Raw genomic sequence first — 17,117 nt, forward strand, 5'->3', positions numbered from 1 at the left:
TTGACTGGAAATTTCTGGCGAATTGGGTTAACGCAACTTGTGTTTTTTTAATTGCTGCCGGAATTCTATATATCACATAAACGTCTAACTTATGAATTATGCAATTTTCTATGTTAACAAATACTATAGTTTTTGAAGTTAATAAGTTTGGCTAAGAGCGAACTCTAAAGTGCATAGCAATATTTCCTTTCTAAATAGCTTCGAAATAAACTAAACAAAACACATACCATACATATGATATATTTGAAGAGATTGATGAAAAGTTAAAATGTGTGGGTAATGTATGTGTAAACACAATCTATTTCTGTTTGAGGATTTTTTGTTTATGCTGAACCTCAAAAACTGAGTAACTTGATGACATGTATAACTACGTCAGGTTTCTGTTTGCATTAAAAGGTTCGAGATTAATATGATCTTTTAAATTGGTCTTACTTAGCTGTTCTTTACTGTACTACAGTTTGAGAGGTATTGAATATTTGCTGCCTCGGGTTACAGCTCATTGGCTTTTCTAGATAAACAACACTTTATTGTATTTAAAACCATTTCTTAAATCAATATTGCCTCAACACGCTGCACAGTAAAACCACCAGTTGTTGCACCACCAAACAGCCAACCACCAGCCTTCGCTTAATAAAGCTGGCCACTGGATATTGCAGCTATTCGTCGGGTGGGTCACCAGTTGGTGGTTTCAGCATGGAATGCCATGAAAATCCAAGCAAGAAAATAAATTGCTATGCTCAATTAGCGGTTTTCTTTTTTCTTCTATTTTTCGTTTTCCAATGTTGCATTTTACTTGGCCTGCGGGCCATTGCATTTCAAAGGGTATTACAGGCTTGATCACGAAATGTGTAGCGAATTGAGGGAGGCGTATCAGACTCCCTATTTTATATTTGTTAACTTATTTAATTACTTATTTGTTTTACGTCGTCCAAAAAACTTTTTTTAAATTTTGTTTAGAATATAAACAATCAAAATAGATTATATAAAATCAGAAAATGTATCCAAAAAATATTTTTCAAGTTGTTTTAATGACACTTGATAATGGACCGTCCTATATCGAAACCGGCCGTATGGATAGGATCGGTTGCAAATTCAGATGTTGTTAAAAAAACTTTATTACTTCTGGAAAGCAAACGCACAAGATGATTATACTTTTAACTAACATCCTTTTATCAAACATTCTAAAGAAATTTGGCTAAAATTAGTGATGTAAAAATATAAAAATGGAAAACTCGACTTCAACTACTTTAACTCGATTTTTTTGGACGACAAATCGAGTTAATTAAATCGATTTTCATCAAAAATCGACAACTCAACTCTAATTTGATTCAGCATCAAAATTGGAAAATAAATTTTTTTTTCCAACACGCCGTTTTTTTCATGGTTTTCCCTTGACGGATTTACGAAATCGTTGTCAAATCTTAACCGATTTCCCTGCGAAATGTGTTGTTTATTTTATTTGTGTGATCTTTAAGGGTATCAAATGTTCCATATGCCGAATATAATTGCTCTTGCAGTTTTCTTATCTATCAGTTGAAGCTAAAGCAACGTTTTTAGGCGGCCTGTAGCTTAGATTGGATAAGATGAATGCGTTGCAAGTGGAAGCTGCAATGGAGCGGGGCATCATCAGTGTACATATGTAGCGAATGAGGAGGAAGAACCTCGACAATTATAGGCGCGTCAATTTAGGTGTGTGGTTGTAATTTTTTTTTTTATTTTTATTTTTTTTTTTTTTTGGAAATCTGAGACAGCGTTTAAATTGTGGCAGTCAATAGAGCTGGTAATTGCAGCAGCAACAACAACAGTAAGAGGGAGGCAACGACAACAACAGCAGCTGTTGCAAGCGGTGCACGTGGTTCCGCTTGAGCGACGTCAACGGCAACAGAACTTAATTATAATACATAAGGAGCATATGACAGCATATAAGTTGTTACTCAAGCATGGGAGAAGGCTGTTGGTTGAGGGGAGAGGGAAGAAATAGGGGAACCAGGAGATGGAAGATTGAAGCAAAAGTTGCTGTTGCTGTTGTTGTGGGAGCTGGGAGCTGGGAGCACGTCTGCCTCTTGGACTGGCATTGTTTCAATGTCACGCCGCCGGAAATGCAGTTGCGCTCAGTATTGCAAGTTGCATGTTGTGTGAAGTGCATGCCACTTGGGTGGGTGTCGCCTCACGCTTTGCAATGCTTCTCAGACACGGACGATAAAGTTGAAGATGAAGACGATGAAGTTTTTGTTGTTGTTGCTGCAATTTGTTGCAAGACAGTCGTAGGGAAATGCGCTAATTATGTTGCCATTGCATTGTCAGTCGCTGTTGTTGCTGTTGTAGATGTTGCTATTGTTGCCGCTGAGAGAGGCGACCTTGTTTGTGCGTTGCCCGCGCAACAGCAACAATCAGCGACAACATCAGCAACTAAAACAAGAGGAACAACGACAACTTGATGAATTTAAGATTAAGAAACAGGAAGAACTTTTACGCTATTTGTATTACACTTGGAAAATAAACCATGAGAATATTTGGCTTGAAAACAGTTTCGTATTGTAATCCACTATTTAAAGATGACATTTTTTTTTTTTAAATATCTAGTACAAATTGCAATCACAACCTTCAGCCTGATTAATATTTGTATTTATTTGGATTTCTTTTTCGCGCTAAATAACATAAGATTATTTAAGCTTAAAGCAATATTCACACTGTATGACATTCTATCAAAGAAATAACTTTTTTTCTAATCCTCTTCAATAAATTAAATGAAACTTTCTGCAGGTGTATGCAGCAATGTAAGCATAAAAAAACAAAATAAATTTAAAATTAAGAAATTTTTTAAAATTTATATTAAACTTTATTTTGTTCGACACAAAATTGGATAACAGAAATTTTGGAGCTAGAATATGCTTTCGTCACTAGACTTTTACCTCGTGTAGAGGTTTTTTTTTGTGGGATACATACATACTATACATATACATACTACACATACGTACAAAAGAAAATACTTAATGGAATAATGAATTCATTACTTTGGTGTAAAGATTCCCACTGCCAGGTTATGTAAAGCTTAAAAATTTTTGTTTACGTCGATTGGAGAGAGAGGTCATTATTTCGTTTCCATTCAACGCTAATTTGACTAAGCTTACAAGTTGTTCTACAATTTGATAGACTCTCATGGTTAAGGCGATTCTATAGAAACAACAACAGCAACAACAACTGGAACAACAACTATTTGTAACAATAACAATGGGAGCGAACAGCAAATGAGCAATAAAAGGGACTGCAGACAAAGGCAAAAGACGAAGAGGAGCCGTAGAAGCAACAACAATGAACAGTAGCAACAACAAAAACAACAAAGAGAAGAACAACAAAGGGTCATAAAATACAAAAAAATTATATGTATTTGTAACATTACAATTCTGAGAAGCTTTAACACAAAAACTTGGCTGAAACTAAAAAAAAATAAAGTACAACTTAGAAGTCGAGTAGAGAAATATATATCCAAAAGTGGAAAAGCCACACCCCCTTTTAGGGAGTAAAAGTGCATGTTACTCCATATGAATATGTTAGCCAAACAACAACAACTACAACAAGTAACATTGAAAGACTTCTGAGAACAAACTAGATAAATAAAACAAATGCTGAGAGGGAGAAATTATAAGATAGAAAGAGATGGGAACAAAGAGCAAAAGCGCTGAGAGTGTGAGGGTTGGGGGTAATCGTCTTTGGAGAACAGAGAAAGAGAGAATGAAAACGAAACCAACCGAAATGGAAGCAAATGAAACCAAACAAGAGACAATAGTTGAAAATTATATTAAAATAAAAGCACAAATAAACAACAACATGGAAATAAGCAACGAATAACTTACCTATCCCCCCCACCCCCTCTTCACCCCGCCCACCTGAAATGCCTGGCAGGTTGCAAATGTCCGCAAATGTTAGAGATTGAAAGAGAAAGAGCAAGCAAGTGGAAGAGAGATAGAAAGTGAGTGTGAGAGTAATATTAAATGATATAGTGTTGAATTAAAAGCACCTCTGGGCATTAAGATGCAAGTTATTGCTACTCGAAACTCTGGGATACATTTTAGATTTTAAAAAAGTTTACTCAGCTGTAACAACTTTATGCAGACTGCAAATACATTTAAGCCTTTAGTCTAGCGATGATACAAATAAAAAGTCCATTCATGCCATCGATAGTAACACGATATAATTGTTTAATATAATGAGTGAATTGAAATTGGAAACCGTCATATGAACGTTATAATATCTAAACTACAAAGATACCTATAATCTTGAATTAGAATTCATTTTAATAAAAAAAAAAATAAATATTTAAATAAAAGCGTTTGTTAAAAATTGATGGTCAAACAATACTATCGGTTTTAGACTGCAAGTAAACGACTTATAAAAATATTATGACCACTTAAAGTGCTGACAACTTGTTACGTTATCCATTTGTTGTTGTAAGCAGCAAGCTGCTGATAAAATTCAGCTTATGCTGGATTTGATAACGGATTTCAGATATCATTTAAATCTGTCGGTCTTGCAATTTCGAGCTTATCGGTTATAAAGACATGAGCACATAAAGATTCCATTGCAAGCATTATGGCTTACTTAGAACCTCTTTGCCCAATGCACTCAACCGGGTTGGCATGTCCGCTTAGTTTCCTTTCCTTTAGCTTTTTTTTTCTTATTTTTTCCTTATACAATTTTGAAGTATTTATGTAAGCGCCGGTTGAGTTTTCATGTTCAGGTGCATTCGAAATTGCTGTGAGCTTAATGAGCGTGAGAGTGGAGCCGACTAATAAGAGCTCATTATCACGATGATAATGATAATGATGGGGATGATAATGAAGGAGCTGCTCAGAATGGCAAATGCTGGAAAAGCGCATCAAAAGGAGAAAAAATAAAATAATATGAAATAAAATAAGAAAATTGCATGCTTTGCAATTTGCGTTGCGTGTTATGGAACAGCAGGGGCAACATCAAATTGCAACTGAGACAGACAACAGCTGCGTGTGAATTCAGTCCACAGATGAGCTCTAAAACCGGTTAGCAACTTTGGCTAAGACCCCGATATGCATAATCTCTGGCTAAATGCTCTCAGATGTGACAGGCCCCGAAGCAGCCAAGTCGAGCTATAATTTTGAAGCTCTGAAGATTCTGTTTTACTCTCTCACAAATTATTATATTTATTCTATACTCTTATTTTAGCTTATTTAGTTTGATATACAGACGTGTGCGAAATAATAAGAGCAGCATATATGAAAACTTAATTAATTTTTTCAAATTTAAAAATCCAATGGATCAGCTATGGATAGACGTTAAAGTCAGCACAGATTCACGCAGATATGTGTGGAAATTGAAATAAAAAATCATAAGGTATTATTACAAAAAAAAACATTTTTAAAGAAATATTCCGTGGTACTAAGTGTATTGGGTATGCCGAAGATAACTTATCTTTCTTATGATTATTTTTTTGTTGTATTAATGTTCTCCCATATTAAAGATTCCATAACCAAATACCAATTTACCTCATGGCCAAGGCCAACAAGGTTGGCTTGGTTGCCATTGCTCTACACCATGTTGTTGTCTCGACTTTAAATTGTTTTTATTAATTCAATAACATGAGTCAAGCGCCAGTTGCTTCATGGCACGTTGCGTCGTATGAAGCCCCGCATATTTGTCCATTCAGTAAGCCAAAAAAAAAAAAATAAAAATAGAAGAAGTCCAAAGAAATGGCCAACGGCGCACAGTGGGACCGGCTCTGATTTTGCTGTCCAAAAATCATATCGTTTGAACCAATAAAAATATTCCAAAAATTTAAGCAGATAAATAAAAACACTATTAGCTTTAAAATGACGTATTAAACAAGGTGATGGGCCCACTGGATCAATGAGGTTTGTCGGTCTAAGTTGAAAAATATTTTCTGGGCATATTTTACATGTAAAATTAAAAAAAATCCATTTTGTTTATATACAATTTAATCTATTACATCCTTTAAACAACATTGTTTAATATAAAAAACAGTTTTATTACGCTAAAAAAAAAATTGATTACCAAAGCGTCCGAAAGTAGTGGGATGGTGTCCAAAAGTGTCCAATTTTTGTTATCTTCTATAAAAAGTGAACAAGTGAGGAGACTTATTTTATTAGAAATAAACTTTTCATATGAAACCAAAAACTAAAGATCTATTGTCTAGCTTGTCAACAAATCAGTTTTAAAGTTTGCATTTTTAGTAAAATTTGCACATTTGTGCGCGCACTGAAAAATGGGTCAACTTTGAGAGGCTGTAACGCCCACAATTTTTACCTGATTTCAAAATCTTTGGATTTGTAATTTTTGAAGAGTTCTCTATCGAGTGCATTTATTACTTTTACAATCGCTTTCATCGAAAAAATGATTTTTCTACCGCCTTCCCGCCCTAATGTCCCACTGTGCGGCGTCGCGACGCGACCAACAACAACAGCAACGACTACTACATATTTAGTCATACTTAGATATATACTTAAATACATACATTGTAATGCATGTATGTGTATTTATGATGGAACAAGAAACTTAATTCTTTTTCTTGTTGCCAAAATACCGAAAAAAAAGAGAAAAAAAAATCCAAAAAATCAATAAGCGCTTCAACTTGAAGTTATGTGAACTTTCTTGGGACATTATTTTTTTTTAAGTTTATGTATAATTTTTATTGTATACCCTGTACGCAGAAAATATGTAATATTGGGTATATTATATATATTTTATATCAAATCAGTTTTTTTCACCCAAAAATTTTTTGTAAATAAATGTAAAGACCTTAAAAAAAATTAAATACTTAAAATATTTCAGTTGTAAAGAAAATTCTAAACTTTGTATAAATTAATATTATATATTGCTTTAAATTAATGCAAAATAATTAGGGAAATAATAAAATAATATATTTTATTGCATCATCATTCGATAGTACAACCATTTATTTTTAATGAAAAGATATAGCTCATTAAGCTCATCATTTGCTAGGAATTCAGGAAATAAGAAAACTTTTGAATACAAGCAATATAATTAGCGTATCCTTTATTTGTTTATCTTACTATATTTAGTGCCATCAATATGTTAAAGCAAAGGCTTAACTTTTTAGTGGATATTTATGCTGCAATTAGTAGCATAAGCGAACTTAAGCTAATTATAAATGAAAGATGGAAACCATTCTTAAGTTGTTTGTCGATTTAGAATTCGCATTTTAATTGAATTTGATTTATGTTTAATTCAATGAATCAATTTAAGAACATTTGAAAAGCGTTTTGTATAAGTGAATGTTTTGTAGTTGTTGTCGTTGTTGTTCTTGTTCTTGGCAAGCAGACAAAGTGGGTTGTATTCTCAAATACGTGTCTCTGTACTTTTGTGTGTGGGTATGTGTATGTGAATCCTTGATTCTTGGCTTCGTGCACTACGTTTTGCCAAGTGCCAAGAATTTCGAATGGCATTTTAATAGTTTTGCTTTCTTTCTATCCAATTGATAGTTGTTGTTGCTATTGCCGCTGTTGTTATTGTTGTTGCTGCTGCTTTTATTGCAGTTAGCTGCGATGGAAACTGCGGCCTACTTGTTTTGGGATTTTTAAAGTCGCCTTTTTCAGTCCTTTTTCTCCTTTAGGCCACCCGCTGTCCTTGCCGGTGCCTTTGCTTATTTGTCACAAGATAGTATTTACATAGATACAAGTGAGCGCATGTGTGTGTGGGCAGTTGCTGTCATTTAAGTACGAACTATCCTTTTCCTAACTTCGACTTTTCTATCGTCCTATTTCCTAATTCGTCCATTTTGTATTTCTATTTATTTTCTTCCATTTTTTCTGTTCTTCCTGCCGGAGTTTACTTGGCAAATTGGAATACTGCGGCTATAGTACCAAAAATCTACTGGGACATTGCAAAATCATCAATTTGCGCTTGATTTGATTTTCGGATATCGCTTTTGACGTTGACTCTTTGCTTTTTTCTCTTTTTCTTATGTAATTTCTTCCTGTTTGCTGCTAATTTCTAGTCGATACTTGACTATACAACTTTTATCTATGATCTATAAAGAAAATTAATTTGTTTAAAATGCTCCTCCTTACGTGATCGTGTTTGACTTGAAGTTGAAGGGCTTGAACTTGTATCACTTCAACAACAATCAATTCATAGTAACGTAGAACTTAATATTTTTATAAATTGCTAAAAGTTTAATTAACGCTCGATCTATTCACATCGACTTTCGAAACTTTTCAGTTAATGGGAATATTGAATATATTCAAGGGTGTTCTAAAAATACAAACCAACCGATCAAAACCCATACATTTTCAGTAGGTTTCTGGTTGATTTACATTTCTGGAACACCCCTGATTGAATTACTGTAAAATGTACGCATTTTAGCGAAAATATTTGAACTAAAGTTTATGCGGAGCAATGTTAAATTTATTGTTAAAGTGAAATGACGAATTTGATTTTAAGTAGAAAGCAATTGTTCTTTATCGCAAAAGCCACAAACTAAAATCTGAAAGTGTGAAATCTGTGACTAAACTAAACCATATTAAAAGACGGAAGCGGTGAGAAAGTAAAGGGATGAACGAAAAGTTGAATGGTATGGTTAAAGGAGACAGGGGAGGATGAGTAAGGGATAGGGGTAAAAGTGATAAGTGCAATTTCTCACGTGGCACCAAAAAGCGCACGGATTAAGCGACGAACAAGCGACAGCCCAGAAATTTATGAGACGTGTGCTGCAGGAGCTGAAACTGAAGCTAGAGTCGAGATGGGGAGATGGAAAAAGAAATAGAGAGAGGGAGAGAGAGAAGGGGAAGGTAGCGAGGGGAATAGGGAGAAAATTGGAACGTGGTTCGTCAGCAGCGCGCTGTGACAAACGACAATGGTGACAGCGTCAGCTGTGTATCAGTCGGGGCATGTGGTTCCAAATGGAAATGGGATCGGCAGGAAGAGGAAGAGGAAGAGAACTGAGACAGGAGACGGAAAAAAGAGAAGAGAAAGCTGGAATGCAATTGCCACTTGAGTGGAAGTTTTCGACGTCACCAAACTGCCCTTTATTCTACTATTTCTCTCTGTCTTTCCCTCTAAATCTCTCTCTCTCTCTCTCTTTCTCTCCCTTTCTTCCCCACTCTCTAACTTTTTTTGTTGCACCACAAATTGTGTTTTTTGAGGCATCGCAAGTGTGCTTACCACCGTTTTCATGCCACTTACATATAAATAATGCGCTTATTGATCCTTTGGCTGTAATTAAGCAAATCTCCAATGTCAATGCCTTAGGAGTAAAATTGTGACGTGAGAAAGAGGGAGGAAAATTTAGAAAAACTGGATTTTCATTTCTACTATTTGTAAACCATTTTAATGAGCTCATCAATATGCAAAGCAGCTCTGTTCCCTCGTCCCTCCCTCCCTTCTTGGCACTCATAGGGGCTTATGAAAGTGTTCTCCCTGTGAGTACTTTTTAAAGACTGTTAAACTGCATCAATTCAATCAATCACACACAAATGCTAATCAAATGAGCATTGTGTGCCGAAAAAAGTTTTGTTAGGAGGGCCAAGAAAAATCTGGGCAAATGGGTTCAGTTTAAAGAGGGGAGTAACACAAGAAAACCAAATAAGAGTGACCACTAAAAAAGTCATGTCGAGTTAGATACGCACACACACACACACACACACACAGGCGCGCACACATGTCTGCGGAAAGTGTTAAATTTGATTGATGTGCCTCAAGCTGCAGGCAGACAATGTGAAAATTAGTTGAGAGACTTTTCTTGCGAGTTGTGCGGGTGGCGCGATGTGGTTTGTGCCACCAGCAGTCGAAATGATTGACAGTCGTGAGCAAACGTTTGCTTTTATCACGGACATGAGCTCAGTACCTACACGTAATTCAATCTATAAAGCAACTACTGGGGATAAATATAATAAATAAGATTTTTACAAATAAGTTAACATAAAACGTTAATACGGAATATTAAATGAATTTAACTTTACTTTTTTAGAACAACAAAAATCTAAGTCAATTTATGATGTCAATGTGTCCCATTAAATTCTTGTTGATTTTATTTTTTTTTTAATTTAGTTACACAATTGAAATGGAATTCAAATTGAAAATCTTGAATTATCCACATTCAACCATAACCCTAGGGTAAAAATACTAAATAGTTAATTGTCGAAATATTTTATAAGAGTAGAGCCAAGCTTTATTTATATATTTGAATGATTGAAATAAAAGTGTATATTAACATTTAACAAGCTGAAAGAGCAAAGTAAATAAATTAAATGTATAACACAATTTTCCAAAGTCTCAAATGCAGTCTTCTCATTTTCAGTATTCCCAGATCGTTGCAAATCACCCAGATAGTTAAATATCTATATCTGATATGCGTAGAAAACAGATTGTCTGTAAATTGGAAAAGATTGAAAGCAAAACGAAGCGATTAGCTGTACAGAATAAAGAGAAAACTGTGAATGCTTTCCATGTGTTTCCACAACAGCAACAAACAGTTTAAAACGTTACAGTTCAAAAAAAAAGAGAAAAAGAACTGGAAGAAAGTGAATGAAATTCGTGTCGCATTTCAATGCAGATGCCACACACATGGTCATAAGTTGTGTGTGGGTGCGTTTGTGTGTGTGTGTGTGTGTGCGTTTGTGTGTGTGTGTGTGTGTGCTTCATCATTAACATCACACACCGATGTTTGACACAAGAATGCGGCAAGGCTCTGCTTGCACCACTTGAAATGCTGTTGTGGTAATGTTGGATGAGACTGAAGTTGAAGTTGATGCTGAAACTGAAGCTGTAACTGAAGCTGAAACTAAGACAGGGCATCGTTTACGTTTAACAAACAAATTTCAACGAAAGCTCAACGGCACGACAATCAAGTGTGTGCATGTGTGTGTCGAGTGTGTGTGCTAATGTCTGACACAGTTTCCTGTCAACGGCCACAAAAAGGTCCTGCAGGCAGAGCCTGTGTCTAAGTGCTGCAAATTGAGCGTATCAACAAAAAAAGCAACATTTTGCATAGAGAGAGCGACTGTCACAGTGAGTGAGGGAGAGGTTAAAAGAAAGAGAAAGATACATACTTTACTTGATGCATGTGCATATATCAAATAACTGCTTGTGGAAGCCATTGAAAACGCGTGTGGCGGTTGCGCATGCGCAAAAACCGCAACCTCAAAGACATTGAGAGGCGATAGAAGGACAGAGAGAAAGAGAGAGAGAAAGAGAGACAGAGAGAGAGAGAGAGGGAGGGAAGAGCTGTGCCACAAGAAGTTGCATCGAAGTGCGTGCTGGACACACATTTGCAATTTAACGCCTGCTTTGTATACCTTCTCATTCCTCCCCCTTTTTTGATGGCTTGGGTGCTGATTGCAGGTAGCAAGTCGAGTGTCTGTGCCCCTTTATAGAATAGCTCGTCTCTTGGCAACGCCGCGAGTTATTAACGTTGGCTAACTAACAGCCTGGCAATCATTAAGGCCAACACCAAATAATCAGCGATGCGTATAACCGTTCCCCCTTCCACTTCTACAAATGCAACGCCCTGACTCCCCTTAAGCTTTCCCAATTGTTCAACATAACATACATACATACATATGTTAGCCATATGCCAGATGGTTTTTCCTTATATGATTTTGGCCAATTGTTAATTGCTGCCGCTGTTGAGTTTGTTGTTTTTCTTTTATTTATTTGTTTTTGAGCTGTTAGCACGCACCACATTTCATGTTGCAACAACATTTGCAACACGGACATAAAAATATGTAAATCCTATTTTTTATGTTGTCTGAAAAAATTTGTATTCCGCAATCGATTGAATTTCCTTGTAAATACGTTTTTAGATACAGTTTCACGGGTATTTTTATGAAGCTTATGGCTCAGATTGATATCTCTGAGTTGTATTGTTCAGATAGTATTTATTGAATTGCGTGCTTATCATTGCATTTCCATGCAGTAATTTATCTATCGGTTTGTTTTTTGTTGAAAAGCTTATAGATACGCCTTTATCTTAATTATGCTGCGGTATCTGTATAATTTAATCTGTGCGGCAATAAAATATGTATTACCACAGTGTACAATTATTTCCAATTCAAACATTTTTAGTTTTTGCGTTAATATTTAAAAGAGCAGCTTTTAATTGCAATTTTAAAGTTCAAGAGAAAAAATAATATATTCCAGAAATACTTTTGTACTTTAAATGCACTTTTAATGCTGTATACTTGGACATCTTATAGTTACTTTTACTTTTAAAGGAGATAATTTAATCTGCGCGCAGATGCAGAAAATGTACAATCAAGCAGATACTTTATTGTTATATTTTTCAGATACTTTTTTTAATAAATGTATAATTATAAATAAAATTAAAAAAATAGGTCAATAATAATAAAACAAATTCTAGGTTGCTAAAGCTTTTGTTATTTTAGCTAGCTTTCAACAACATTTAATTTATTATGAAAATAATTTAAAGAGCTTTTTTTCTGCCACTTTGTAGTTATTCAGTTTTTATTAAAATAATAATAAATGGTTATCTATTTAGAAAAGAATTTGGCATAATTCCAGGGATATTTGCATGGTCGATTGGAGTCACTCAAAAATTGTCAGCTGTTGGTTTTTATTAGAATTAGATTTGAAATGCATTAGGCAAATACCTCGCTCAATATTTTTTTGCATTTCAAAGGATACACTTTTCATACAAATATGAAGCATCTATCTATAGAATGTGTTTGGTTGATGATTCTTTGTGTATACAAACAAATAAACTAATAATTTGCGTGGATATCAATAACCAGATACCCCAGACTGACCCTGTTTCGTTGCGTTGTTGTTGTGTGGGGGGCGTGTAAAAAATGTAAAAAATACATTTGCATGTTTTGCGATGAAAATGAATTTATAATCCCACAAACAGGTCAACCCGACCGACTAGCAGCAATATTTTTAAAAGAACAACACAAAACCAAACCAATCCCAACAAAATAACACTTTTACTAGCCTATCATTTTTGTTGTTGTTGTCACTTGGATTTATTGGATTTATTACTAACGCGGTGCAAGTTACTGGGGTTCGAGTATCACAGAAATAAAATAGACAGAAAGAGAAAAAGATACCGAGTTTGTAAATTAAATAAAATACACGAATTCCCCCATTTGTTATTTCAAAATACAAAAATGAAACAATATGCAAACGATTTTATTTATTAAGCTAGCAATATTCATAGTATTATTTGCAGTTTCGACCAAGTTTTCTCACTATCTTTCATAGTCATCAACATTGCTATAATTACTATTCATATGTTTTTACATATTTGCTTTGAGCATAGACGTATTTACTACCTGCTTGAATGGCTTCATCATCCTTCCTTCCTTTCAATTGAACTTTTGATTCGAGCCATATCGGGCTTCATCAATTATAATATGCAATAATTGGCTTGCGCAAATTCAACGCATAATTGTTACAAAGGCGTAACTCGGCCGAGTAACCAGAGATTCAGAGTTTGGGCTTAATAATAAGTAAAATTGCTGAGATTTGAGCTGTAAGATTCTGCCATTTAATTATAATCGATCAGCCCGACACAAACTTAAATTGCCTATTGCTGGCAATTTTATGATTAATGACGTTTTGCACATATTTTCATGACCTCTTTGGGCTGATATTATATTAAAGAAGGGAAAAACCCCAACAACAAAACAATCAGAATTACTAAAGGTTTTCTCTTTTCAAATAAGGCTAATTTTAATTTTGATTGATAAAGCAAAGGCTATTTTAGCTTGTTGCATTCATTTTATATAAGCTGTTGAAAAGCTTTAAGGCATCGATAATTGCGGCTACCAAACATAATGCATTTAATTTACTAATAGCCAATTATACTTGCGTTTAATTTACATTTTCTTCAAATAAGCAAAAGGCTTTCGATAGTCTGTTGTAACTTACTATCGATTATACCAAATGGTTACCTTAATTTGTTGAACCTACTAAAATTATATTGGAAAAATGGAATTCAAGGTTTTATTTTTTAATTATTAAATAAAATTTAACATTTCCTAGATAGTATCCAAGTTATATTATATTATATTATGATTTCGTATCTGCTTTAAATATTCAAATTGAACAACAAGTCTTGTCAAATGATGATTGGATAACAAAAATACTTATCTCATAAGTTTTACCACATAATAAAATGTTTTCATCTGAATATGTGTATATATTTTTAAGCAGAGCAAAAGGGCCTTGTCAAGGTCGTTTTGTGAATGTTTGGAAACAGTTCTTCTATTATTGGTAAATTTTAAACTAAAATGCTAATCATCGTGATGCTATATTTATTTGCAGATGCTATATCCCAACAACAACAAGCACCACAACAACAGCAGCAACAGGCGCCGCGTTTTACAACGCATCCTTCGTCATCGGGATCCATTGTGAGCGAAGGACGAACGAAGATTTTACAGTGTCTTGCGTTGGGTAAGTTGAAGCCAACAATAAGTAAGTTCGTAACATAAGCTCGGACACAAGATACGGCAAAGAAGGGGGAAGTGGGAAGTGGGAAGTCTAAACATTACACTTGTCCTTCAAAATGCCTGACAGCTGAGCTTAAGGATCTAAGGGGAGTGAGGATATGTATGAAGGGTAGGATATGCGGCAAGTGGCATGTAAAATGAAACCATAAACGAAAACACTTCCTTTTTTGTTGTTGTTGTTGTTGCATCCTCCTCTCAAGAAGCATTGTTGTTCCTCCCGTTGTGGGGGCGTAATTTTGCTTTTGAAAGATAATGAAGTAGAAAAACAATAACTTTTATGAGGTTTCCAGACCAGTTGGGAAGCCCACGAGAGCGCCGTAATCCTTTGAGCCGTTTTTGTCTTATGGGTGGCAAGGAAGAAAAGGAAATAAGGTCTGGGTAGGTCACAATGAGGCTTGGCCAGTCGCTTTAGGGCAAACACACACAGACACACATACACACACACAGGTGTTGTTTGGACCTGGCCTTCTGCGTGTGGCATTCCCAAGTATCGCTTACATATTGTGTCATCCCGAAAAATGTTGTGAGTTGAACGTGGCCTTCAGCTCTCGGACTTCAGAGACTGACTTCAACTCGTTCTCGTTCTCCTTGTGCTTTCTATTCTTTTTACTGTTGTTGTTTGTGCTGTGTGAAGGACCCTTAAGACAATTTGGGACCTGACGTCCTTGTTTCCCTTTGTGTGTGTGTGTGTGTGTGTGTGTGTGGATATTAGCTTTGTGGCCTTATGGCCACAGGATTCGCACAATTAGCCGTGAAATGTATTAAAAATGAATGCATATTGGTTCAGTGATGAGACAAAAGGACACTGCGTCTTACTCCCCCTCTCAATATCTCCCTCCCCCTCTAATTCTCTATCTCTACTGGGCAAATCTGCTCGTCTGTCCTTCAATTTATTTCAGGAATTGCCCAACAAATTTTCAACTAGAGGGTTAAGGTGAAGTGGAAACTTTTATCAATGAAATTAAGGAAAACAAAAAAAACAAATAGAAAGATAAATAACACTTTGATTAGGGTTCTGGGTAAAGGCGACTGTTAAGAACCATTTTCAGTCTAAATATTCGAATCAATCAATTAATTTAAATCGAATTTTTTAAATAATTACAATTAAAGCAACACTTTATGACGCTGTTGTTTCTCTAAAATAATGTTTGCAAAAGTATTATAACTATATTAAATACTTATTAAATTAAAAACATTCACCATAAATCTGGCTCGGTGTAATAGAGACCTCAGCTAAGTGATGTTCGTATTAACCTAATCTGCAACTGCATTCAAAGGGTCAAATGGTCGAGACCATCAATCTCGTGACTCACTTACCAAAATCCAAAATTCAAAACACGTCACTGCAAGCGATGAACGATGAACCGGCAAGCAAACCAATCCAAAATCCACCAACACCACCGCCAATTGTGGTGTGTGTGTTTGTGTGTGTGTGGTGCTAATTGATTGGCCTTTGATGGCCTGGCCAAGCCATTTGAGCTGTTTCAGCTGCGTATCAGCATACACAACACACACACACACGTATGCATATGAAAATGTACTTACGGTGTGTGCAATGCACACTGTGCATATCTGTATGGTGTTGCATGCTGCATGTGGCATGAGGCATGAACCCATAAAGAGCACTGCACTTTGCGTAAGCTGCAAAACGGCCAAAACTGTTACACCACAAGAGATAAAACAAAAACTAAAAAAAAAATAAAAATAAGAAAGACATGTTATCTCCGGCACACCGAAGAATTGGTACCCTTGCAGATCAATGCTTAAAATAAAGTAAAATCATGTTACTTATTCCCGCAAGAAAAAATTACAAAAGTGATTTTATATTGTTAAAATATCTTAAAAAAGCGATTACGTATTTTTGTTATACAAAAAGCTAATCTTCAACCAATTATTCCCATATGTCTAAAAAATATAGATACAGTATAACTTGCTTTTTAGGACGGAAAATTAAACTTTCTTCAATATAATCGGTGGCCTTGGTAAAAATATCTTAGAAATTAAAAAGAGATATTTTACAAAAATTGCTATGGCAGCTGTATGTAGTAGTAGTCCGATTTTAATCAAATTTGGTCAGATTGGACAATATAATTCCAGATACATAATCTGTTAGTTTAGTTAAAGTATCTTAAGGTACTGTAAGACTTATCGCAACTAAGCTTTGATGTTAGACCAATTATTGATATTACAACTACACGATAGAGAAGTCTGATCCGACATAGGTGGCTGTATCGAGTAAGCTCGTCGATCAGATTAAAAATAAATACTCTTTAATGCGTTACACATAACGTGGCAAAGTTATAATACGCTTTTCAAGGGTATAAAAAAATCATGCAAACCTTTTTAGCAGTTGTTATTGTTGTTGTTGCTCCGGCTGATTGTTGGTGTTGGTGTTGTTGTTGCTGTTGTTGTCGTTGTCGTTGGCGTCACACATGCCGCGACAAGCGTTGCCAATAGCTGTGGCATTCACGCACTCAGTCACTTTGGCGCTTTTAACTGTCAACACACATACACACAGGGAGATACGAATGGTTACGAATGAGGTTGCATATGCAGAATTTAGATATGGATAGGGAAGAGAATTGGAAAGAAACTGGTCGGGATAGGATTGTGGATGTGTAGGCTTTGCAGTCC

At 35.3% G+C, this 17,117-nt stretch overlaps 1 protein-coding gene across 1 annotated transcript in view; it reads left to right on the plus strand.

The window, feature by feature from the left end:
- Positions 1 to 17,117, plus strand: part of LOC117793674 (protein sidekick) — a 104,842-nt gene that overhangs the window by 48,146 nt on the left and 39,579 nt on the right. Inside the window, exon 3 of the mRNA XM_034634062.1 lies at positions 14,296 to 14,427. Within this exon, the coding sequence (XP_034489953.1) occupies positions 14,296 to 14,427 (132 nt within the window). The remainder of the gene's footprint in view (positions 1 to 14,295; positions 14,428 to 17,117) is intronic.

Source organism: Drosophila innubila, chromosome X (assembly GCF_004354385.1).
Source record: "Drosophila innubila isolate TH190305 chromosome X, UK_Dinn_1.0, whole genome shotgun sequence".
NCBI classification, from domain to species: Eukaryota; Metazoa; Arthropoda; class Insecta; order Diptera; family Drosophilidae; genus Drosophila; species Drosophila innubila.